This window comes from Heliconius melpomene, chromosome 7 (assembly GCF_056956725.1).
Source record: "Heliconius melpomene rosina isolate 202511_hmr_F chromosome 7, ASM5695672v1, whole genome shotgun sequence".
Lineage (NCBI taxonomy): Eukaryota > Metazoa > Arthropoda > Insecta > Lepidoptera > Nymphalidae > Heliconius > Heliconius melpomene.
The window spans coordinates 3,129,834-3,154,326 of record NC_140395.1 but is presented as its reverse complement, the minus strand read 5'-3'; the positions used below and the strand labels follow the sequence as shown (position 1 = coordinate 3,154,326).

The following is a 24,493-nucleotide window of genomic DNA, read 5'->3' as shown; positions in this document are numbered from 1 at the left end:
CAAGTGTATCATATAACATAGCTTCTTCTAAAGTCATTAAGTGTGTGTACAGCTCCTCTACTGTGTTGGTGAAAGAAATTATAAGTACAAAAAAAAGAGAAAGTCCTATGTTATTGAAGAAGATGAAAGTTTAATATTTAAGATTTACTTCATGTAAATAAAAATATATATGTATATACGTATAATACTTTTTATTCTCTTAAAGGCGCAAAGATTATCATGGGCACGTCAACTTTCTTGTGCTTTGGTGTATACTCCAGTAAAACTTGCTCTTCTTCCCTATTATCGGGGATCTCAATTGTAATTCCCACTGATGCGCTGATATTTATATTTCCGTCATGTGGTTTCTTTGTGGTGTGGGTTGGTTTCGGTTTATGTGGTGGTCTGGTTGGTTTTGGGCGACCTGGACGATTATGTCCCTTCCCCCTTCCCCTTCCTCGCATCGCTATCATATCTTTTACCCAGTTTTTTATTTCTGAGGCACTTCTCAGTCCTATGGATAATGGGCGCACTATTTCTCTATCTAATTCATGTTCTTCTGGTGAATTTTCAGTGTGTAATAGCTGTCTTTCTTCTGCGTTTGCATATTGGATCGTATGGTGTACTAAAATCGCTGCTGTCACAAAAAACAAAATATATATATTAAAGATTTTATTGATTTTTAAAAAAAAATATCTATAGCAGCTAGTTCATGCACGCATGCATACTGATGCAAACTAATGCCACGTTGTGGTGTAACAAGGAAACAAAAATATTTTATATCTTAATCTAAACAACTATAGCTTGTAAACGCGGTGCTGAGATCCGCCACTTAACACGTGTACACTGTAATTTAGTCGGAGAGCGGAGAATGGAATGTTCTGACACTAAGGGTACTCCCGAATATTTACAATTTTTAAAAATTGTAAAAGATACTCACTGAAAATTGTAAATAAGAAAGTCTTCATGGTTGTAGTGACTTTAACGTCAAGTACTTTAGACTATTCTGATTAATGCTTTTCAACTATATAGCCTTGAAGCCAATCAGTTTGACAATTATATAGCTTGATTGTTCTACACATTATGAATTAACTTTTCATGTCGGTTTAAGTGGATTTTATTGTATAATAATCAGTATACTCGGATATTCGTAGATTAATGTATTAAATAAAATGAAATGAATTGAAAACTACTGACTAACAAAAAAATCCATTAAAATATAACACCCTTTTATTTATAACTGAACGCACTCCCCTATATAAAGGGTACATATATGGTAGGGGTACACTACAAGATATAATGTTTCTTCCTTAAAGTACGTGGAAAGTCTACTAAAAAAATGTTGATGGAAGATATACATATAAGAGAAATCTATTATTAGAGGCATCTATCGATGTAACCTGTGATTAAATAAATGCAGTTTGAGGCCGTCGCGGCGCAGCGGCACAAGGGTGTGACTGTAACGCGACGGTTGTGAGTTCGATCCCCACTCGAAGAAGTGAAATATTTATTTACATTTATATTTCCATTTCTTCGCTCTGGTGCCGAGACAAAGCGCGGCGTTGAGTTCTGCCACTCAGCCCCCAATACCTCCAGAGTTCGGAGGGAAGTGGGGAACGGAGTGAGAACGGTGAAGGTCATTATTAGATAAAAAATATATTTAAATTATACCATTGTCTTTGAAAAGAGGCTCTTCTCAGCAGAACTGTTTTCCGAACCGGTAGTAGCTTTTTGCTTATATGTTCATTCGACGATTCAAAAGTGCTTGTAACAGTCTATATATAGATTAAAGAATATTTTTAATTTGAATTTGAATACAAATATTGTGTGTATTATTTTTGCGTTCCTGAAAAATCTACTATAAAAAGAAAAAGATATATTTGTTATTATTTAAATAAACATATTCAAGGTCAAATTTAAAATTTTTTGAATTTGAATATCCACAAGTATAAACCACTTTTTATAAGAATTATGTATAACATTTTTGTTTTCGCCAAACCTATAAAGTCTATAAAGAAGTCTTTAAAAAACTATTTTTTTTGTCAAGTGTATCATATAACATAGCTTCTTCTAAAGTCATTAAGTGCGTGCACAGTAGCGTTGGTGAAAGAAGTTATAAGTACCAAAAAAAGAAGAAAACAAAAAAGTCAAAGTCCTATGTTATCGAAGAAGATGAAAGTTTAATATTTAAGATATTACTTCACATAAATAAAAAAATATATGTATATACGTATAATACTTTTTATTCCCTTAAAGGCACAAAGATTATCATGGGCACGTCAACTTTCTTGTGCTTTGGGGTATACTCCAGTAAAATTTGCTCTTCTTCCGTATTATCAAGTCCCCCTGATAAATCTTTGTGTTTAGGTGGATTTATGGTTGGTTTCGGTCTCGGTCTATGTGGTGGTGTGTGGGGTGGTCTTGGGCGATAATATCCATGACCACCACTCCCCCTCCCCCTTCGTCGCATCGCTATCATGTCTTTTACCCAGTTCTTTATTTCCGAGGCACTTCTCAGTCCTGTCAATGGGCGCACTATTTCTCTATCTTTTAATTCTCGATAGTGGGTTTGATAGTTTTCAGAATACGGCTGAAGATCTTCTGTATCTTTAATATTTGTTAAATCTTTTATATCCCCCCTTCTCAAATTATGTGAATCTTCTTCATGTTCTTCTGGTGAATTTTCAGTGTGTAATAGCTGTCTTTCTTCTACGTTTTCATATTGGATCGTATGGTGCACTAAAATCGCTGCTGTCACAAAAAAAATATACATTAAAGATTTTATTGGTTTTTATAAAATTTTATCTATAGCATCTAGTTTATGCACGTAATAGCCCTATGGAGTTAATTATAATTAAATAATAAATAATACATATATGATTGTTATCATAAATAATGTTTTGTAATTGACATTTGACACTTGTACTTGATTTGGCGTTTAAAATATTCGTCTATGATTTGGTGATAAAGTAATGGATAACTATAGAATTATGATTATATTTAATAGATTTATAAAGTTAATGGTAATTCAATAATAAATAATACATATATGATAATTACAATAAATAATATTTTATAATTGATATTTGACACTTGTCTAGGATGTGTAGTTTGAAACATCTGTCTATGATTTGCTGGCTGGTGATAGAAAACAATGAAATTACGATAATATTTGACTTATTGAACTTATTGAAAATGTATTATATATCCTCGGCTATCTTAATTATAAATGTTAGTAGATTTATCATTATTATAATGTTAAGTTAATCAATTATTATTGTAATTGCAAATGTGGTTATGATCTATTTGTAATTATACTGGGCTGGAGCAGTGAAACGCGAGTGTTAGTACTGTAAAGGGATCCCTTAAGCCTACAGATGTGCCACGTTGTAGTATATCGAGAAAACGAAAATATTTTATATCTTTATCTAAACATCTATAGCTTGTAAACACGGCGCTGACACTTAACACGTGTACAATGTATTTAATTTAGACGGAGAGCGGAGGATGGAATGTTCTGGCACTAAGGGTACTCCCGAATTTTTAAAAATTATAAGAGATACTCACTCAAAATTGTAAATAAGAAAGTCTTCATGGTTGTAGACTTTAACGTCAAATACTTTAGACTATTCTGATTAATGCTTTTCAACTATAGCCTTGAAGCCAATCAGTTTGACAATTATATAGCTTGATTGTTCTACACATTATGAATTAACTTTTCATGTCGGTTTAAGTGGATTTTATTGTATAATAATCAGCAGTCTCTTCTCGCTCGCTGGTGAACATTGGCCTCGGTATACTCAAATATTCGTAGATATTAATTAATGTATAAAATAAAATAAAATCATTATCATTATTTCACAAATGACGAAATTTAATTTAATAAATAAATTAAATTAAACTCACAGCCGGAATCACGCTGAACCTTGGGAAATGTAGAACTCATATTGAGGAGATTGGGAGAATGTCCCGAAATTCCCTCGGGAACGAGAAAAACGAGATTTTATATTTTGTATCGACGTCAGACCCTAAAAATCTAAGCTTCAGCTTTTTAGGCATTCACATGGACATACGTAGACCCCAATACTTATGTATTTAACATTTTTTTAGTATCAATCTGTATCCTGCATTAAAAAGGATAAGGTAACGGAAGCCTAATGTGAAGACACTCCACTGCCCAGTTCCCGCCGATATCTGGCGTGTTGTGTGGCGGAAATCAACGCCAAGCTTTACTTGGACACCAGAGCGAAGAAATGAAAATTAAATAATTCTTTTTCTCGCTTGTGAATCGAACCCACAACCTGTCACGTTTACAGACACACGCTTGTGCCCCTGCTCAACTGGCTTTCAAAAAAGTTTTTTTTTTTTATATAAAACGCAGCAGCTCAACACGTAATTTTTCAATGGAATTACGTGTTGAGTGGTGCACGAAAGAATCTATCAAAATATTCTCTCCTATTTGTTTGATGACACAAACGAATGCCGCACTTTGTCTAACCATATTGTGTCATCGTCTTGACCGATATCTACAGACCCTACATTCTTTGGAAGTATTACTAAATATTTTAAACGTTATTTTAACAGAGCAATTTACTATTGAAGCAAACGTCTCGTACAAGGAGATGCGCCAGAATGAAAACGCGTTATTTGCGGTTTCTATTCCCGTCTAAGTCAAATAACGTCGTAAGGTTCCGCCCTCCCTACACTCGATTTAGTCTTAACTGCCTTCCCTCTATTTTTTTTTCCATAGAACACTGTAGTAGATTTAAATAGGTCAATGTAGCACAGAAAAGTTAAAGGATTTATTTAGAAGATTAAGAAAAAAAATGGTAGTATATTCATGGGATATATTTAAGAATATCGTTTACGCCTATCAGTATTGGTATTCTAATTAGTGGTCCGAAACCTCTATTGAACTTAAAAGAGTAACCATTTCGTTCTACTGCGTTGTTCCTACGCGAAAGAAATCCTCGCCTCCGTCTGTTGGTTAAAGAACGTGGGTTTTCTTCGAATCTTATTTTTTCTTCTTCTGCTCTCACATTATCACCATTTTCTATTTTCTTGTCTCTTGTACTGCAGTCATTTCTTTCTGTTCCTTCCGCTGCGTTCTCAACACATTGCGTGGCATTTCCATCTATAACTAGATGTACAGCTAACACTAAATAGTAAAAGTCAATTAGTTATGAATGAATGTTTACATAAAATTATTTGCTCTCTGAAAGAGATTGACGTTACATACTACTACGGTCGGAACCTGACCCGGAATTGTTCTTTTAGGTGACAGAATTCTTATGTTCCTTTGACGATGAACTATTACGATAATTCTACGTCAGGTGTAATTTCTGCGTCAGACAGATGGGTCTATTTTTAGTTTTATCTTGTTACTATAAAGAGGAAATGAAAATAATTAAATTAAACATTTTCCCGAATGGGCATCGAACCCACAATCATCGTTTTGTTGTAAAACGACCTTAAAGACTATGTTTGTATAAAAACAATATTTTGAATTTCATTTTAAAATATATAAGAAATTATATTTTTACCCAGAAATGTAAATGTAGTCCTCTTCATAACCGTGTATTATGGTGGTTTAACTCAATAATGTTAAATTAGGTTCACGTTAGTTAGTGTTACCTCAAGTAACATTTTTTCTAATTTTCTCGACATGTATTTTTAATGATTACTTAATTATATTCTTGATATGGAAATTGATTGGCGTCGTAGCATAGCGGCTCAGTTATGGGTTCGATTCCCAAGCGAGAGAAAAACACCAGAAATGATGTACTAAATTGTACTAACAAAAAATTTTACCCGCAAAATTGTAAAAACAAAAAAGCAAGAAACGGGAGTGTCTTGGCACTAGTTTTCTCTGCCTATCCCACAAAGTGTGGCATAAACGTGATGTGTTTAGATTTCCCTTTACGAAGCAAACTGTTTTATAATAATAATTTAAGCTGATATTGTAGCCATAATCTTTGCACTAGTTGTAGCCTATGCGTTAATTTGATGGAAAAGCAATGCTTTTGTATAATTTTATCTGAATCCGTTAAAAAATCGTATCTAAATCTGTTAGTTTTTGAGTGAAGACGCACAAACATGCAAAGGAATTTTTTATATAATTTTAAATTTTGCGGAATTTGAACTTGCGATCTATTGGATAAAAAGCCTATTTTATGAAATCGATTGATCGATAGGGGATTTTTTATTTCATTCTTTTTATTAGAAGCCGTCGTGGCGTAATGGCACAAGCGTGTAACTATAGACGTGATGGTTTTGGTTTCGCCTGGATCCTTACTCGTGGGAATGATTTGTTATTTATTAATATTTTAATTTTTTCACTCCTGTAATAAGGCAAAACGCGGCGTTGAGTTCCACCGCTCACTAAACTAGGCTCCATCCGCTCCATCCGCTCTATCCTGCTTTAGGCGAGATAGAGCGTGAAGCTTGTAAATATTTATATATTTTATGTTGGGTTCCTCTTCAACTTAACTTGAATTATGATTGAATATGATTAAAAAATCTATCTTTAATATAGCTAAGTGAATGTAAGAAACGTACGTGAAAGAAAACAAAAATATAAAATTTCAATGTTTATTTCAAACAAAATATTCGAGGTCGCAGTAAATTTTCCAAATATTTTATACCTCACTAGGCCTAACGGCGCTGCTGCTGCTTAGAGGAATGTACAGGAATACAGCTTTCGGATCCGTAGGGAATTTCAGAATATGGATCTCTTTGAGCTTGGCCTTTGATGGACGTCCTTTGTTTCCTGAAAATATCAAATCCCATAATAGTCTCACTCGGGGGAATGAAATATTTATTATTTTCTTTTCCTCGCTCTAGCAACGAGGCAAAGGCGGCTTTGATGCTGAAAAAAAATGTTCTTGTTACTAAAATTATATTCCTTTAAATTGTTATTCATAATAATAATACCTGCAGGCCGATCGCGTGAGCTTGTTGGTCTCCCTGACTTAAAACCTTCATGGTAAGGAAAGTCTCTGTCGACATATACATCATCATCCACATCCACATCCACATCCAAATAATTATGTCTCCCTCTTCTCCGATTACCCTGTTTAAGATTTTCAGGAGTGTCGTCACTTCCAAATTGAATGTTTTGGGGATTTTCAGCATCTTTTTCGTTATTTGAACTTTGTGACTGGGAGGATTGTAGAAAAGCGATGGCAATGACTGTAATTAAATTGTGTATTACGATGTAGTGTCCCGATTACATTGTAGTGTTGGACACTTTCCGCCTAATTCTCGAGATGAGGGGCGTCGAGGTTTGCTTCACTTTGGTGAGGCGTTGAGTTCCGCCACTCAACACGCAATGCGTCCGGAATTTAGGAAACGGAGGACCTTAACGCTAGGTTCCCTCTGCCTATCCTGCTGTGTGTGAGATACAGCGTGAAGCTGGTTTTGATAGAATTGACTCTGGTAAAAGACGTCGAACTCCGCTGCTTAATTATGCCTTTGATTTCACGTATACCTTCATACGTGCTCACGTATGTGGAAGTTATTGGCAGTGGGTGACGAGAAAGAGATCTTCAAAAACACCAGGCGCTTTTAACTCTCTTGCTTGAAGTAAAGCTAAATAAGAAAATCTTACCCAAAAATACCAACTTCATGTTCGCGCAGTTATGTATACTTTTACAATTCTGAAATGTTCCGTAGTAAAAACTAATTATACAGTGGCGTTTCGAAGGGTATAAACTAATTGAACATGACAAAAGTAATTTATACAGAAATCGGCCGTTTAATTAATTATTGTACATAAAAATGAAATTGAGAATAAAATTTTGGTAATAATAAAGGCAATCGTGACTCAGTAAGGTAGAGTCAGACCGTAAAAGCGATAGTTGTGGGTTCAAATACCCACTTTAAAGAACAAATTATTTTCATATCCCAGTTCTGGTAGGGGAACAAGCATGGTTCCTTTCCAGTACGCAACATGCATTATTTCAAATTCAAACGGAAAGCGGAAAATGGAATATTTAATACTGAATTCTGGAATGGAATGGAGAGATATATATATATATTTATTATATTAGCACATAGCAAAGTAGCCAGTGAGAACTTGGGAGTCTATTATTAAGACACTACGTTTCACATCCATTGCGTCAAGGCGTCACAGGCATTGTGTGTTGAATGGAACTCAACGCTGCATTATGCCTCGTTGCCAGAATTACGTGTTGAGTGGTGCACGAAAGAATCTATCAAAATATTCTCTCTTATTTGCTTGATGACACTAACGAACGCCGCACTTTGTCTAACCATATTGTGTCATCGTCTTGACCGATATCTACAGACCCTCTACATTCTTTGGAAGTATTACTAAATATTTTAAACGTTGTTTTAACAGAGCAATTTACTATTGAAGCAAACGTCTCGTACAAGGAGATGCGCCAGAATGAAAACACGTTATTTGCGGTTTCGATTCCCGTCTAAGTCAAATAACGTCGTAAGGTTCCGCCTAACTGCTTCCCTCTCTTTTTTTTCGATAGAACACTGTAGTAGATTTAAATAGGTCAATGTAGCACAGAAAAGTTAAAGGATTTATTTAGAAGATTAAGAAAAAAAATGGTAGTATATTCATGGGATATATTTAAGAATATCGTTTACGCCTATCAGTATTGGTATTCTAATTAGTGGTCCGAAACCTCTATTGAACTTAAAAGAGTAACCATTTCGTTCTACTGCGTCGTTCCTACGCGAAAGAAATCCTCGCCTCTGTCTGTTGGTTAAAGAACGTGGGTTTTCTTCGAATATTATTTTTTCTTCTTCTGCTCTCACATTATCACCATTTTCTATTTTCTTGTCTCTTGTACTGCAGTCATTTCTTTCTGTTCCTTCCGCTGCGTTCTCAACACATTGCGTGGCATTTCCATCTATAACTAGATGTACAGCTAACGCTAAATAGTAAAAGTCAATTAGATATGAATGAATGTTTACATAAAATTATTTGCTCTCTGAAAGAGATTGACGTTACATACTACTACGGTCGGAACCTGACCCGGAATTGTTCTTTTAGGTGATAGAATTCTTATGTTCCTTTGACGATGAACTATTACGATAATTCTACGTCAGGTGTAATTTCTGCGTCAGACAGATGGGTCTATTTTTAGTTTTATCTTGTTACTATAACGAGGAAATGAAAATAATTTAAATGAAACGTTTTCCCGAATGGGGATCGAACCTACGATCATCGTTTTGTTGTTAAACGGCTTTAAAGACTCTGTTTGTATAAAAACAATATTTTAAATTTCATTTTTAAATATATAAGAAATAGTATTTTTACCCAGAAATGTAAATGTAGTCCTCTTCATAACCGTGTATTATGGTGGTTTAACTCAATAATATTAAATTAGGTCCACGTTAGTTAGTTATTTAGTTAGTTAGTGTCAACTCAAGTAACATTTTTTCTAATTTTCTCGACATGTATTTTTAATGATTACTTAATTATATTCTTAATATGGAAATTGATTGGCGTCGTAGCATAGCGGCACAGTTGTGGGTTCGATTCCCAAGCGAGAGAAAAACACCAGAAAAGATGTGTACTAAATTGTACTAACAAAAAATTTGACCCGCAAAATTGCAAAAACAAACGCAGGAAACTGGAGTGTCTTGGCACTAGTTTTCTCTGCCTATCCCACTAAGTGTGGCATAAACGTGATGTGTTTAGATTTGCCTCTACGAAGCAAACTGTTTTATAATAATAATTTAAGCTGATATTGTAGCCAAAATCTTTGCACAAGTTGTAGCCTATGCGTTAATTTGATGGAAAAGCAATGCTTTTGTAAAATTTTATCGAAATCCTTTAAAAAATCCTATCTAAATCTCTTAGTTTTTGGGTGCAAACGCACAAACATGCAAAGGGATTTTTTATATAATTTTAAATTTTGCGGAATTTGAACTTGCGATCTTTTGGATAAAAAGCCTATTTTATGAAATCGATTGCTTTGGTAATCAACTTACGAATCTGTTCCATAGGGGATTTTTTATTTCATTCTTTTTATTTGAAGCCGTCGTGGCGCAGTGGAACAAGCGTGTTAGTATAGACGTGATGGTCCTGGTTTCGATCTCTACTCGGGGGAATGATTTGTTATATATTAATATTTTAATTTTTTGTAACACGCAACACTTGTCACTGTTGTAACAAGGCAAACCGCGGCGTTGAGTTCCGCCGCTCACTAAACTAGGCTCCATCTGCCTTGCCTGCTATAGGCGAGATAGAGCGTGAAGCTTGTAAATATTTATATATATTATATTTTTTTATATTTTTAATATAGTATTGCTCTCTATCTAATCTGTCTCTAATTTTATCTATACTAATATAATAAAGCGGAAGAGTTTGTTTGTTTGTTTGTTTGTTTGAACGCTAAGATCTCTGGATCTACTGGTCCGATTTACTATGTTTTTGTTTTGTATGAAAGCTGCATTCTTCAGAAGTGCTATAGGCTATATAACATTACATTACAAATATGTACTAATAAATTAAAATACTTTCTAATTTGACATGCAATTTATTCTGCCATGTTAATAACAACCGTCGTTGCTAAGCAACGGTTTGCAAACTTTCTTGGTTGTTTTAAGACAATGTCACCCAAAATGAACTTATATTTTGATATTCATCCTTATAAACATAAATATATTATATAATATTTAATAAATATTCTTATAGTTCAAGCAGGCGTAGCCGCGTCCGGGTCCGCTAGTCTTTAATATAACTACGCGAATGTAAGAAACGTTCGTGAAAGAAAACAAAAATATAATATTTTAATGTTTATTTCAAACAAAATATTCGAGGTCGCCGCAAATTTTCCAAATATTTTATACCTCACTAGGCCTAACGGCGCTGCTGCTGCTTAGAGGAATGTACAGAAAAACAGCTTTCGGATCCGTAGGGAATTTCAGAATATGGATCTCTTTGAGTTTGGCCTTTGATGGACGTCCTTTGTTTCCTGAAAATTATTCATTTAAAATAATTTGTTTAGCGTCACGCATTTCCGCGAGTGAGCCGAGTTTTCCACGCATGACCCAATTTTGGAGACATTGCGTTGAGTGACGGAAATTAACGCCTCGCTTTGTCTTCTTTGTTTGTCGAAATGAAAATAATTTATCTCCTTGTATAACTATCGCAAGCAAATATGCGATACTTATTGGCAAAAGCATCACTATGACGTTAACTAATAATTTTAAACGTGACGACTGTAGGTTCGATTCTCACTCGGGGGAATGAAATATTTATTATTTTCTTTTCCTCGCTCAGCTAGCAACGAGGCAAAGGCGGCTTCGATGCTGAAAAAAAATATGTTTTCGTTACATAAATTATATTCATTGTTATTCATATAATAAATTAATTATACCTGCAAGCCGATCGCGTGAGTTTGTAGGTCTCCCTGACTTATAACCTTCATGGTAAGGAAAGTCGCTGTCGACATATATATCATCGCCCAGGCCCAGTTGCACATACTCGTATTTATGTCTCCCTCTTCTCCGATTACCCTGTCTAAGATTTTCAGGAGTGTCGTCACTTCCAAATTGATTATTTTGGGGATTTTCAGCATCTTTTTCGTTATTTGAACTTTGTGACTGGGAGAATTGTAGAAAAGCGATGGCAATGACTGTAATTAAACTATGTATTATGCTGTATCCCGATTACATTGTAGTTGGGCACTTTGCCCCTAAATCTCGAGATGAGTGGCGGCACTCAACGCCGCGGTTCCTTCTATTACCAAAACGAGAAAGGTAAAATGTGAGTTCGTAGCCGTTGAAGCGCAAAAGTGGGACGCCCGCTTGAACCACTGATGATAATTTAATTTTTATTTCTTCGGTCTGGTGTCCAGGCAAAGTTAGACGTTGAGTCCCGCCACTCACACGCGATGCGTCCAGAATTTAGGGAACGGAGGACCTTAACGCTAGGTTCCCTCTCCCTACACTGCTGTGTGTGAGATACAGCATGAAGCTGGTTTTGATAGATTTAACTCTGGTAAAAGGCGTCGAACTCCGCTCCTTAATTATGCCTCTTATTTCACGTATATGTTCATACGTGCTCACGTATGTAGAAGTTATTGGCAGTGGTTGAGGAGAAAGAGATCTGCAAAAGTACTAGACGCTAAATAAGAAAATCTTACCCAAAAATACCAACTTCATGTTCGCGCAGTTATGTATACTTTTACAATTCTGAAATGTTCCGTAGTAAAAACTAATTATACAGCGGCGTTTCGAAGGGTATAAACTAATTGAACATGACAAAAGTAATTTATACAGAAATCGGCCGTTTAATTAATTATTGTACATAAAAATGAAATTGAGAATAAAATTTTGGTAATAATAAAGGCAATCGTGACTCAGTAAGGTAGAGTCAGACTGTAAAAGCGATAGTTGTGGGTTCAAATCTCCACTTTTAGGAACAAATTATTTTCATATCCCAGTTCTGGTAGGGCAACAAGCATGGTTCCTTTCCAGTACGCAACATGCATTTTTTCAAATTCAAACGGGAAAATGGAATATTTAATACTATGTAGATATATATATATATTTATGATATTAGCACATAGCAAAGTAGGCAGTCAGAACTTGGGAGTCTATTATTAAGACACTACGTTTCACATCCATATCGTCGAGGCGTCACAGGCATTGTGTGTTGAATGGAACTCAACGCTGCATTATGCCTCGTTGCCAGAGCGAGGAAATAAAAATATTTCATTACCCCGAGTGAGAATCGATCCCACACCCGTTGCACGCTTGTATCATTCAATATATCAGTTAATATATCAGTGTAAAGTATGTTCATTCTATTAGAAAAGTAGACCTGGCTTAGGATCCTAATTCCACGAGACTGGTTACTCATGAATTAAATAAAAATAAAATAAATTAAATTGAAAAACTGGTTACTTACATTTAAACATTTGCGTTTCTACGCCTTCGGCATGACCACTGATGACTCTCTGCTTACCCTTGTTTATGAAAGATATAGTGTGAAGATGGGCATCTCGTTTGTCTTGACTTAAAAATTAACGAAATGGAGCGGGGGAAAAAATAAATATTGTATATTTTAGTGCTTATGGTGTTATTCATATGGTATAAATAAATATATGTTTTTCAGTATGTATTTATTGCATTATTTATTGAAAGAAATATTGGAGGCCGTCGTGATCCAGGGGCACAAAGATGTGACTGTAGTCAACGGTAGTCTATAGGTAGTACTTCAGTACCTGTTTTAGCGATTTTCAGTGGTTCAGGAGATATTCGGAAATTTGATAATACAGTCCCACTGTTGGGTCTTCGGTTGTGTTTTTTCCTCAAAATAACTCAGAAATAGGCGTTTTATATCACATAATATATTATAACTATCGGTGTATACATCTTGGTAATAACATCAATATAAAATTAGTTTTTTTTTAAGAAATAATTTCCATAACTAATGATACATGTGTTAAATAATCTCTGAAAGTTTCATAAGGTTACGTTAATAGCAACTTGTTAAAAAATGCACTTGAATGGTGAAACAGTAAATAATTGTTATTCTCATTATGAGATTTATAATTGACTATTTTTAAATAGATTTCTTTAGTAGTTATTTATCGAAGTGATTGCATTTTAACTATAGTCAAACAATGTTTGTAGAGTACAGATATTATGACATTATAAAGTTATCCTAGCACAGATGTTAAATTTCAGAGGTTGTACAAGTAATATTAGGAATTGGAAAAAAAAACACTGTATTTAGATATTTAAACGTGAAAATAATAAATGTGAAAAGCTGACACCTTTTGATTTTTATGTTATCTGCCTATGTAAATTAATATATTTTTTTAATCTGAAACTATTATTCGTTTCTTAAGTTCTTCTTTTTAATATAAAACAAGGAAAACAGTGATATACACTTGTATTTTGTATTTATTTCACTATTGTTGTTAATCTACCGAGTTTTGTATTAAAAGTATACAGAGTACTAAGATGGTATAATGAAGTCTATAACTTTGCCAATGCCATGTGCGACAGCTTCTCTGCCAACGAACCAAATTCCACGTGCTAAACCTCCTAAAAATCCCCTTTTTTCGAAAGCTTGCTGTTTTTTCTTGAAACTCCATTGGTTTTCTTCAAGTTGATTCCTTATTTTTTCATAACTCTCATATTTAACGGAATTCTTACTTTTTTTATTGGAACTGCGAATACTTTTAAAAAGCTCAACTCCTGACTCGCTATCAGATATGTCTTTTGATTCTGGAAAATTATGAAATCTTTCTTCGTTTTCATAACTTCTCAACTTTACGCTCTCATCATTATATAATTCATCGTCTTGGTCTTGTAAGTTCCAGGCTATGCTTTTCTGTAATTTTTCTGGTGGATTTCGAATATCTTCATTTACACTTTCGTCTTCTGTACTTTGAAAATTATACATTCTTTCTAGATAACTTCGGTAAGCCTTAGGATTAACAAACCGTAAGTTCTCCCCACGTTCTGATGTAGCTATAGCTTTTTTATGAAGACAAACGATACCTCCGCTTATATCTGGATGACATTCGGTATTAATAGACAATTGTACTGAATTTTGAGTGACCAAAGCTAGAACTATTATCAACTTACACAAATATAAAAGCATTGTTACGAAATATACTAAAATTGTATATATTTTAACTTTTTTTTAAGAAGCTTATCTTAGGAAATTTCAAATGAATTTAATACTACAAAATTTTAAAAAAGTTTATAAATGCTTACTGATTATGGCTAACTTCATTATAAAGTGTGGAATTGAGCGTGCGTGAAGTTATTAAAAAATGTTGTGTTACTACGAAAATGATTGATTTTTCGTTAGTTTTTTACTTATTGTTAGATTTGTTGAGATCCAAGGGCTGCAAATCAATTATTTAAAACGTGAAATGTATTTCCGCTAAGCTATCGCCCTCAACGTTAGAGAATCTTTAATCTCTTAATGACTGAATGTTATATATATATATATTAGAATTATGTAAAGTATGATAAAATATTTATATTCTGTTCAGTTCTTTGATTATGTCGTTTTGAACATGCCGAAAGATTGGAGCTTAAATCATTTCTTGGTGACACCTAATTCGGACGTAGCGTGACGTAAGCTTTATTCGTGTTGCAGAAAGAAATATAAACAAAGTTAAAGAAATATATAATTCAATGTTTTTTTTTCATATATTAAGACAAAGCTTATGATACAGTATAACCCATCAACTTGAAATATTAAACTATATTGGATTAGATAAGAAAAATATCCGCATTATACAAAAGAGGCCAAGGAAAGGAATTTGATGATATCAACATTAAGAGGGTCGAAAAATCTATGATTGTATCGCCCATTCTTTTTATAATCTCCTGCCTCATGATCAAGACTTTCGAAGACTTGAACTCTGAGGTCGATTTGCAAGAAATTAACGAAAACTGGGTTGAGGCGAGAGTAAAGCTTTAGGTTTAGTAGTAAAAACTTCAAAGAGTATTGGCATATCAAAATAAATTCTTAGTAATCTCCACAGAAAAACTTAAAAAAAAAAGAAAGAAAGCTCTCTCGAACTTTTGTTTCATCCCTCCGTTAGATGTATGCAATTTTACCACAAACCATTTTATTCCTCAAAATCATACTGCATCATTTGTTAGCATGCCATAAAGTATTAAAATATTTTATAATTATTTAGTCTGGCTATAAATATGGTTTCAATTAAAAATAAACAAAATATTACTTTCGATCATCGAATCAGCAATCTCAACAATCAACACTGTCTCAAGAACTCATAAATTCAAGTCAAGTTTTAAGTTTAAGAACTTTTCGTATGTTGGTGAATTTATGTTTTTTTTTTAATATTAAACATACATTTTTGTTTTTTTGTTTTTATTTTATAAGACATTTTTTAGTGTAAGTACATAGAAATTCTTTTTCCCCTACAAAGACTCTTTTACTCCCTTGATATTGTTTATGTTCTTGCTTAAATAATTTAAGCTTTTAAAATATTACCTTTATTAAAAATTTCAATACTAATAAATTATTGATTAAAACACGCTTGTGTCCCTGTGCCACGAGGGCCTCAATATTGAACTAATAAAGAGAATTGAACGTAGAAATGAACATGTTCTTTAAATTAAACATATAGTAACTTTGCAGTTGCAAAAGAATTATAATTGAGAATACTGTCTTCTAAATTTAAGATACTTTTTTGTATGGAAGGATAGGATAGATAAATATATACATTTCTTATTTTGTAATTATTGTAATATATTTGTAGTAATATCAAATGGGTAATTTAGTTTTTTTCTATAAGTTTGCCAATGCCAGCCTTTAATGCTGTTCTACCAACAACGTTTAATAAATCTTCTTCAAATTCGTTTCTTTTATTAGGTTTCATAAAATTCCATTGATTCTTCTCAAGTCGGCTCCTTATATTTTCATAACTCTCATATTTAACTGAGTCTTTATTTTTTGTGTGGATATCGCGAAGATATTTAAAAGGCTGAAATTCTGATTGACTATCAGAAATGTCTGTTGATTGGGGAAAATTATGTTGGCTTTCAGGAATTTTATAGCTTACATTTTCTTCATCTTCGTCAGATTTATCCACTGCGAATGACACATCCCTTCGGTTTTCGGAACTTTTAAATCTGACGCTCTTGTGATTATGAAATTTATCGTCTTGGTCTTGAAAATTGCGAAAATATTGAGCTCTTAATTCGTCTAAGGTCTTAAAATTATTATTTGCTTCTGGTACATTCCGATTACCTTCACTTCCGTTTTCTTCTGTACTTAAAGAATCATGCGTCTTTTCTGGAAAATTTCGAAAAGCCTTAGAATTACCAAAATGTAAATTCTCCCCACTTTCAGATATTCCTCTAGTTTTTTTGTATTCGGAATTGATAAGTTGTGGTGACTTTTGAACGGCCAGGGTTAGAACTATCAACAAAATGCAGAAATATAAATGTTTATAATTAAACTCGTATTTCTATGAAGCTTCCATATAACTTATAAATATAATTAAAAACTTATAGCAATAAAAAAGGACTTCGCGCAGTATAATCCGTGAAAAGCATTCGACATTTAGTTTTTGGGCTAAATATCAGGATGACCTGCCAAAATAGGCACGTCTGGAAACGCTGCTCCAGACTCTAGGCTATTACCATACAAAAATCTATTTCCTGTCCTGTTTGCCGTGTAGTTTTTGCGTGATTGGAGAACTAACGAATATTGTTTTTTTTATCTTTCATGTATAAAATTGACATGTCTATCCTTTTATTCTATATAGAGATTAGATTTTTTTATTTAATATATGTTGTAAGTACATCATAACTCTGAAATGAATTCTTTAAAATAAATTGTTGTAATATTAAATCAGAAATTATATACTTAAGCACTCACCAACTATTGTTAAAAATATAACCATTTTTATGGCCATTTTATATGCTTAATATTTTTAATTAATGTGCGTGGCGATTTTGAAGAACTATTCATTTTCTGAATTACTGAAAGAGTTCTCAGCATAAAATTAGTTTAATTTTAAATTAGCTAATCCAAGTGTTGCTAAGAATTAATTACTAGAAACATTGTGAAATACATACACGCGATAGGAACTATAAAATATAAGCATGTAACTGCATAATAACTTATAAGATTTATACTTTTTAGAAAACTTAACTTAAACTTAATTTAGCTTCACGCTGTAGATATCATCGCGAGATAGTCGGAGACAACGGAAGCGGAGCGCCAAACTCTACATACCTCTTTGGCTCGTCGACTGTCATCATACATGTCGTCTGGGGGGGGGGGGGGGGGTCGTCATGCTTTTTACGTAACCTTCCCCCCGTATCGTTGATACTGCGTTTTCAAAGATCTCCCTCTACCTCTTTTATAGTTCACTTTTCCATCATAAATCTTTTTAGCCATTCTTTCATCACTCATTCGTTCCAAGTGCCCAACCCAGCTGATCACGTTCTTTCTCATTCTCACCGTGACATCCTCGCTAGTATCTCGTTAGTATCTCGCTAATAAAAAGATACTTAGTTGCCATTCTATGTATCTTTTTATTGCGGATTCGATCAGCTAAGCTAACTATGCGTATCTTACTCCATATCGCACCTCCACGATATTTATCTTTCTTTTATTGTTCTGTAATACCTTCGTTTCGCTGCCGTACAACAGTACCAACAGTGCATTGTGTTCAGCCAAAGATACTTCTATACTGACGTTTCGCCATCTTGTCAATGCAGCTAAGGCGCCGTTAACCCTGTTACCAGCAGCAATACGTCTTTCCGCAATCAACTCGTATCTTCCAACTCTACTGAACATACTTCCCAAATATACAACTTCGTTCACTTGTTTTTATATCTTACCATTTACACTGATCTTGCATTCCGTCCTTTCTTTATTTCTTTCAAATACCAAAACTTTTACCTTATTAACATTCAGGCTTAGATCATTATTTTTATATCCTTCTTTCATAATGGTAACTAATAACTGCAACTCGCCATCTAATTATCCTGCGACTCGCACTCTGATGAGGTTTTTAGAAAACAATAAAATATATTTAAGACTTTGGAAAATTATTTTTTTTTATCTCCAAGCAGCTCATTAATCGGCCATTCGCTTAACATAAAAAAATAAACTATATTGCAGAAAAATTAGAAGGTTAAGTTTTAACTTTAAGGGACTGCTGCTTTAAAAAGAAAATTCATAATTCTAGCATAACATTAACGTCTTAAAACTAATTGTTTATTACGTCACAGCTCTAGGGAATATTTTCAAACAAATTTACAGCTTATACGAGAGGATAATATATATTGAAATCAGTTTTAGTTGCATTTCCTAAAATTAAAAACGTACGAAATTACGGAAGAATAAAATGTGGTAAACTTTGTGGCACGCAATTCGACTTTAGAACCGGACTTGGCACGAGGTAAGAGACAACAAGACGTTTCTCTTTGTTTTATTAATTTTGAAAAAGCTTTTGATAGAGTACAAAGAATAAAGTACAAAGAAAGAAAAGAAAGAAGAAAAAAAGATTTGTACATTATACAAATCGTCGTTAAGAGAGTAGTTCGATAGGTCTATGTTGTTTCGCTTATTCTCTACATCATCTACTCCGAAAAGATCATAGCCAAGACTCTCGAAGACTATCAAAAGTAAAATGATGAACAACTTGAGGTAAACCGTAAGGATTAAAGTTGCTTATAGTTCCTTCGGGAAAATAACTTACTATGCAACAAAAACTTCTCCAATCTGGCCTATTTTTCTATAGGAATGTAAAAAAAGAGCATTTATATATACGGTTAGATTTCTTAGACTCATTTGACCTCTAATGCGGGAGTAATGCGTCAGGTTGACCAAAACCCCAAGCTTTTATAATCCGTCAAACTACTTAAATTTGCAAATTTGGGACATGTTTGCAGAGTTACTCTTGGAAATCATAAGATGGAAACAGTGGCGTACTAGCATAATTCGGGCCCGGGGTAAAATAATTTACAGCGCCCCCCAGGCGATTACTATATAATTTCATATGTATGTTGAAATAATTTTGCGGACTATTTGGCGCCCCATTATGAGCGCCTGGGACATGATGCCCCCCCCCCCTGCCCGCCCCCTCACTACGCCACTAGACGGAAGTTTTAAAAAAAAACATAACATATATAGAAATGAAAAGCCCCGTAAATATACTTTATCTTGTATTAATATTTTTAAAAGAATATTATATATGTGAAGTTGATTGCTAACCATCTCTGCTTGGAGGTGAGCTTAAGAAGATAAAGAAACTTAAAACAAATACAAATGCATGATGATTTTTTTACGCTATCATTCAAATTTTGCTACTACAATGAATTGAATTCAACGAACGCGGGGCCACGAGTAAAATTTAGAAAAAGTTTGCTTTCTACCTAGAAAGCAAACTTATATAACACATTCCACAAATATACTAAATACAACACAATAAATATACAGTTAAAGAAAATTAAATATATACATATTTTATTTTTAATTTATTGTATTAGTTTTGTAGTAGTATCAAATTAGATCATTAGTTAAAAATTTTGTCTATAAGCTGGCCAACGCCAAGTTCAATTGCTATCTGGCCAACACCCCTTGCTAAAGCTCCTAAAAACCTTTTTTCTGTTTTAAGTGGCATCATATGCCATTTGCTTTTGTCAAGTTGATCCCTTATATGTTCATAACTGTCATATTTAACTGAGTTTCTATTTTTATTGAGGGAATTCCGAAGAATATATAAAGCCTCAGATTTTGATTTGCTGTCAGATGTTTCTGAAAAATCGGAAAAAAGACTGAGGCTTTGAGGACTATAGCTTTCGTCTTCTTCATTCTCATCTGAAATCCTTCGGTTTTCGGAACTATCTAACTCTCTGCCGTCATTATAAAGTTCATAATTTTGATCTTGAAAATTCCGAAGATATTCAGTTCTTACTTCTCCAATGGTTTGCGAATTATCATTTTTTTCTGGAAAATTTTGAATACCTTCATAATTGACGGCAATGACGTCTTCTGTACTTAAAAATTCATGCGTCCTTTCTGGATTGTTTAAAAAAGCTTTACGATTACTAAAACGTAAATTATCCCTGCTCTCAGATTTGTCCATAGCTTCTTTACGAGGACAAATGATACCTCTACTAATATCTGGATGACATTCCGGATTAACAGACTCTTGTAGTGAATTTTGAGTGACCAAAACTAAAACTGTTGGCAAAGAAAATATTAATATTATAAAATATACTGAAATTGTACAGGATATTATATATTCGTCTACACTGACGCTTTTATTAAGATCAGCATCTTTTAAAATGCGTCTAAGTAGATTAATATAATTTAAGCCCCATTTTTTGACTTTAACGTTATATGAAAATTGTATGTAAAAATGAAAGGAATAGATTATAGTTATATTTTTGTGTTAAATAACCTTTGAAATTGAAATGCTTACCGATTATTCCTATTGGTATATCCATTTTTATGAGAATTTAGTTTATGTTCTTTAGTATTTTTAATTAATATGTAAAAGTAGTGAGGAATTATTCGAATAATTTACTGAAATGTTCAATTATAATTCATTCATTGCCTATATGTCGAATTAACTTATCCAAGCGATACCACAAAATTCATTAATTAAAACATTACAACAAATATAAGTACGTACATATAATAGGAAAGAGAAAAAAAAGTGTTTATAAGGTTTAGATTATAAGGCATAAAAGATTTAAAAAAAAAAGTATTAAATGTTTAATATTTTTTCAATCAAGTTACCTTCTTAGTATTTTAATAACCATTTTATTTACTTATATTTTTGAGATATTTCATTGGAAAATGTTTAGAACGTAGTGGGATTCGAACCCACGCTTTTTGGAAACCTTCCAAGCATTAATTACTACTAGGCCATACGTTCTCATCAAGCTACATCGATGTGTGTATCTCTATCTCACTTTAAAAACGTAAAAAATGTATTTATGAAGTTTAGAATTTTAGTTGATGTAAGTAAAAATAAATAAATAGCTATTAAGAAAATGTGTAATATTTCCTAATTTTGGTATACCATTTTAAATATGATAAAGAACCAATAGCTAGTTTCCAGTATTTATTTATTTTTTTCTATTGAATGTCATGACAGACAGTTCCTTCAAATTTTATATTATTCTAATTCATTTGTTACCACGCCACATCGAAATAATAGTCCATTTGGTATACTTATGTAGGCAAGGTGCATTTCTAGTCAAAAAAATTCTGTATCGCACACAGTAACTTTATTTAAAAATAATTATAATTAAATGCACCTATATAAATAAATCAAATCAGCTTCACGCTGTATCCCGCAAGCAGGGTAGGCAGAGAGAACCTAGTGTTAAGACACTCCGTTCTCGACTTTCTGCCGAATTCTGGAGGCATTGCGTGTTGAGTGGCAGAACTCAACGCCGCGCTTTGCCTCGACGCCAGAGCAAAGAAATGGAAATATAAACGTAAATAAATATTTAATTTCCTCGAGTGGGGATCGAACCCACAACCGTCGCGTTACAGTCACACTCTTATGCTGCTGTGCCACGACGGCCTTAAATGTACCTTTGTGTATATATTATTTTATTATTTATGTAAAGTATATTATTTATATAAAAAAATAGGAATATATTTTTTTATTTTGTTTTATTTTCATAGCAATATGAATTTCAAAAATAAAGTACTAAAGTAAAACACTGAAAAAGCAACCGATATCGCCTACCTAACCTTTCTTTATAAGCTCGCCGATGCCTAAGCTGAGAACATTACTGCCAATAAACCACAAAAAAGGTGCTAATATTCTTTTCTCCATATTAGTTCCGGGCTCCAAATTAGGCCGGAGTCGCATGAGATTCCATTTATCCTTCTCAAGTTTATTTTTTATACTTTCATAACTGTTATATTTAATTGAGTCCGGATTTTCTTTGTGGGATTTCCGAAGATGTTCAATATCCTCAAATTCTGATAGATCTGTTGATTCGAAGAAATTACGTAAGTGTTCAGGTCTTTTATAGCTCACATCTTCATCCTCAGATTTATCCACCGCTATTGAAATATCTCTTCGGTTTTCGGAACTTTCAGACTTTACGCTCACTTTATAAAATTCATCGTCTTGATTATCAAAATTTCGAAGGTATTCAGTTTTTACTTTGTCTATGGTTTTCGAATTGTCCAATTTTTCTGGTATCTTTCTAATACCTTCATAACTGTGAATTACACTTGCGTCTTCTGTACTTGAAGAAACATTCGTCCTTTCTAAATAGCTTCGAGGAACTTTAGGATTACGAAAACGTAACTTCTCCTCACTTTCAGAACTGCTCGTAGCTTCATTATTAATAGCAATTTCAATTGAGTTCTGAAGGATTGTAGCTAAAACTATCAACAAATATTTCATAGTTATATATTAATACAATAACAAGTTATCTTAACAAAATTATATACATACTTGTAACCTCACCTTTAAAATTATATTTCAATTAAATAATATAAAATTCTTACCAATTATTATTAATGCTATGACCATTTTAGAAATTTATTTTCTAAGTATTTTTAATGTTTAAAGTTTGGTTACTAGCTATTTAGTCTTTGGGTGAACACTGAAAGAATATTTTATTGATATTGATTATTATTTGTTTATTGCTGAACGTTAAATCAATTCAAATGAGATTTAAATTATGCATGAATTATGTAAATTATTATGAGCTGTTAATTGAAACTTTAAAGTTACATGTTATCAATGCTATGCATGAAGGGAGCTGGATATTTCTTACATCGTTAACTAACTCAACGCAGTTTTGTCTACATTTTTTTGTGTAAATTAGTTTATTATGCATAATATACTATACTAGCGGCCCGCTCGCGGTTACACCCGCGTGAACTATGTTATTATTAATTTCTGTCTCCATTACTACGTCCTAGTGACGTCTATGCAAAATTTGTTACTCCTAGAATTTGTAGTAACGAAGTTTCAAACAAACTTTCAACCCCAAAAACAACCCCTTAGAAGTCGAACATTGCAAATTCCCGTTTTAGCGAGCACCTACGTCCTATAAGTAACTCCTATGCAAAATTTCAGATTCCTTGCACATGTAGTTTCTGACATTTCATGATGAGTGAGTGACCTTTCGATTTTATATATATATTGATACTAGCGGACGCGCGCAACTTCGCTTGCCTATTTAAGGGTGAATTCTAATAACCCATGAAACATGTGTTCAATGAAATATTTTTAAGTCTAAATTTCAAATTTTATAAAAATCGGTGGCGATTTAAAGATTTTTCCATACAAACTTTCAACACCTTATTTGCACCCTTAGGGGGTGAATTCTAGAAAACCATGAAACATGTGTTTAATTATATACGTTTAAGAGTCTGAATTTCAAATATTATGAAAATTGGTGACGATTTAAAAAAAACCTATACAAACTTTCAACCCCTTATTTGCACCCTTAGGGGGAGAATTCTAGAAAACGATGAAACACGTGTTCAATTAAATACTTTTAAAAATCTAAATTTCATATTTTATAAAAATCGGTGCCGATTTAATTTTTTTTCCATACAAACTTTGAATCCCTATTTCACCCCTTTAGGGTTAAAATTCTTCTAAATCCCTTCTTAGTGGATGTCCAGATTACGAAAGTAAACTTTTGTCCAAATTTCACGTTTCAACCATTAGCGGTTACGGCTGTGCATGCGTCTTACCTCAGTCAGTGAGGACAAGTCCTTTTATATATATAGATAGATAATTGGATTCTTGAAGAAACTGGAAAACGCCTTTGCTGCTGATATCTCGCTAGTATTTTTTGCCTTAAAAAATCTGTTAACATAGCCGCTGTAAATATCGCTTTATAATAATGGAAAAATTCAAAAGTCTAGTTTAACGGTAACATTTTATAAGTTGTATTCGATTTAAGGTGCAGCGAAAATATTAACAATAGACGAAAAATGATTAAAAAGAGTGAAAAAATCATTGATATTGTTATGTTATCCTAGATTTTATTTTATTAGTAAATTTTC

At 33.1% G+C, this 24,493-nt stretch overlaps 7 protein-coding genes across 9 annotated transcripts in view; 1 reads left to right on the top strand and 6 right to left on the bottom strand.

The window, feature by feature from the left end:
• The window catches only part of Rbcn-3B (WD repeat-containing protein Rbcn-3B), a 113,916-nt gene that overhangs the window by 30,243 nt on the left and 59,180 nt on the right, over positions 1 to 24,493 (top strand). The window lies entirely within an intron of this gene.
• LOC146537336 (uncharacterized) lies at positions 192 to 947 on the bottom strand. The gene is made up of 2 exons (XM_085187797.1): positions 920 to 947; positions 192 to 616 (listed from the first exon to the last, which is right to left on the bottom strand). Exons 1-2 carry the CDS (start codon positions 945 to 947, stop codon positions 192 to 194), a joined length of 453 nt encoding a protein of 150 aa, XP_085043923.1.
• On the bottom strand, positions 2,222 to 3,574 carry LOC146537335 (uncharacterized). Its single transcript, XM_085187794.1, has 2 exons — positions 3,547 to 3,574; positions 2,222 to 2,730 (listed from the first exon to the last, which is right to left on the bottom strand). Exons 1-2 carry the CDS (start codon positions 3,572 to 3,574, stop codon positions 2,222 to 2,224), a joined length of 537 nt encoding a protein of 178 aa, XP_085043920.1.
• On the bottom strand, positions 6,618 to 7,607 carry LOC146537334 (uncharacterized). The gene is made up of 3 exons (XM_085187799.1): positions 7,589 to 7,607; positions 6,913 to 7,170; positions 6,618 to 6,748 (listed from the first exon to the last, which is right to left on the bottom strand). Exons 1-3 carry the CDS (start codon positions 7,605 to 7,607, stop codon positions 6,618 to 6,620), a joined length of 408 nt encoding a protein of 135 aa, XP_085043925.1.
• On the bottom strand, positions 10,810 to 12,132 carry LOC146537333 (uncharacterized). The gene is made up of 3 exons (XM_085187798.1): positions 12,114 to 12,132; positions 11,346 to 11,603; positions 10,810 to 10,940 (listed from the first exon to the last, which is right to left on the bottom strand). Exons 1-3 carry the CDS (start codon positions 12,130 to 12,132, stop codon positions 10,810 to 10,812), a joined length of 408 nt encoding a protein of 135 aa, XP_085043924.1.
• LOC146537332 (uncharacterized) lies at positions 16,248 to 17,390 on the bottom strand. The gene is made up of 2 exons (XM_085188165.1): positions 17,354 to 17,390; positions 16,248 to 16,891 (listed from the first exon to the last, which is right to left on the bottom strand). Exons 1-2 carry the CDS (start codon positions 17,388 to 17,390, stop codon positions 16,248 to 16,250), a joined length of 681 nt encoding a protein of 226 aa, XP_085044291.1.
• On the bottom strand, positions 22,107 to 24,142 carry LOC146537331 (uncharacterized). The gene has a single exon (XM_085187793.1). The coding sequence runs from the start codon at positions 22,869 to 22,871 to the stop codon at positions 22,200 to 22,202; it is 672 nt and encodes a 223-aa protein (XP_085043919.1). The 5' UTR covers positions 22,872 to 24,142; the 3' UTR covers positions 22,107 to 22,199.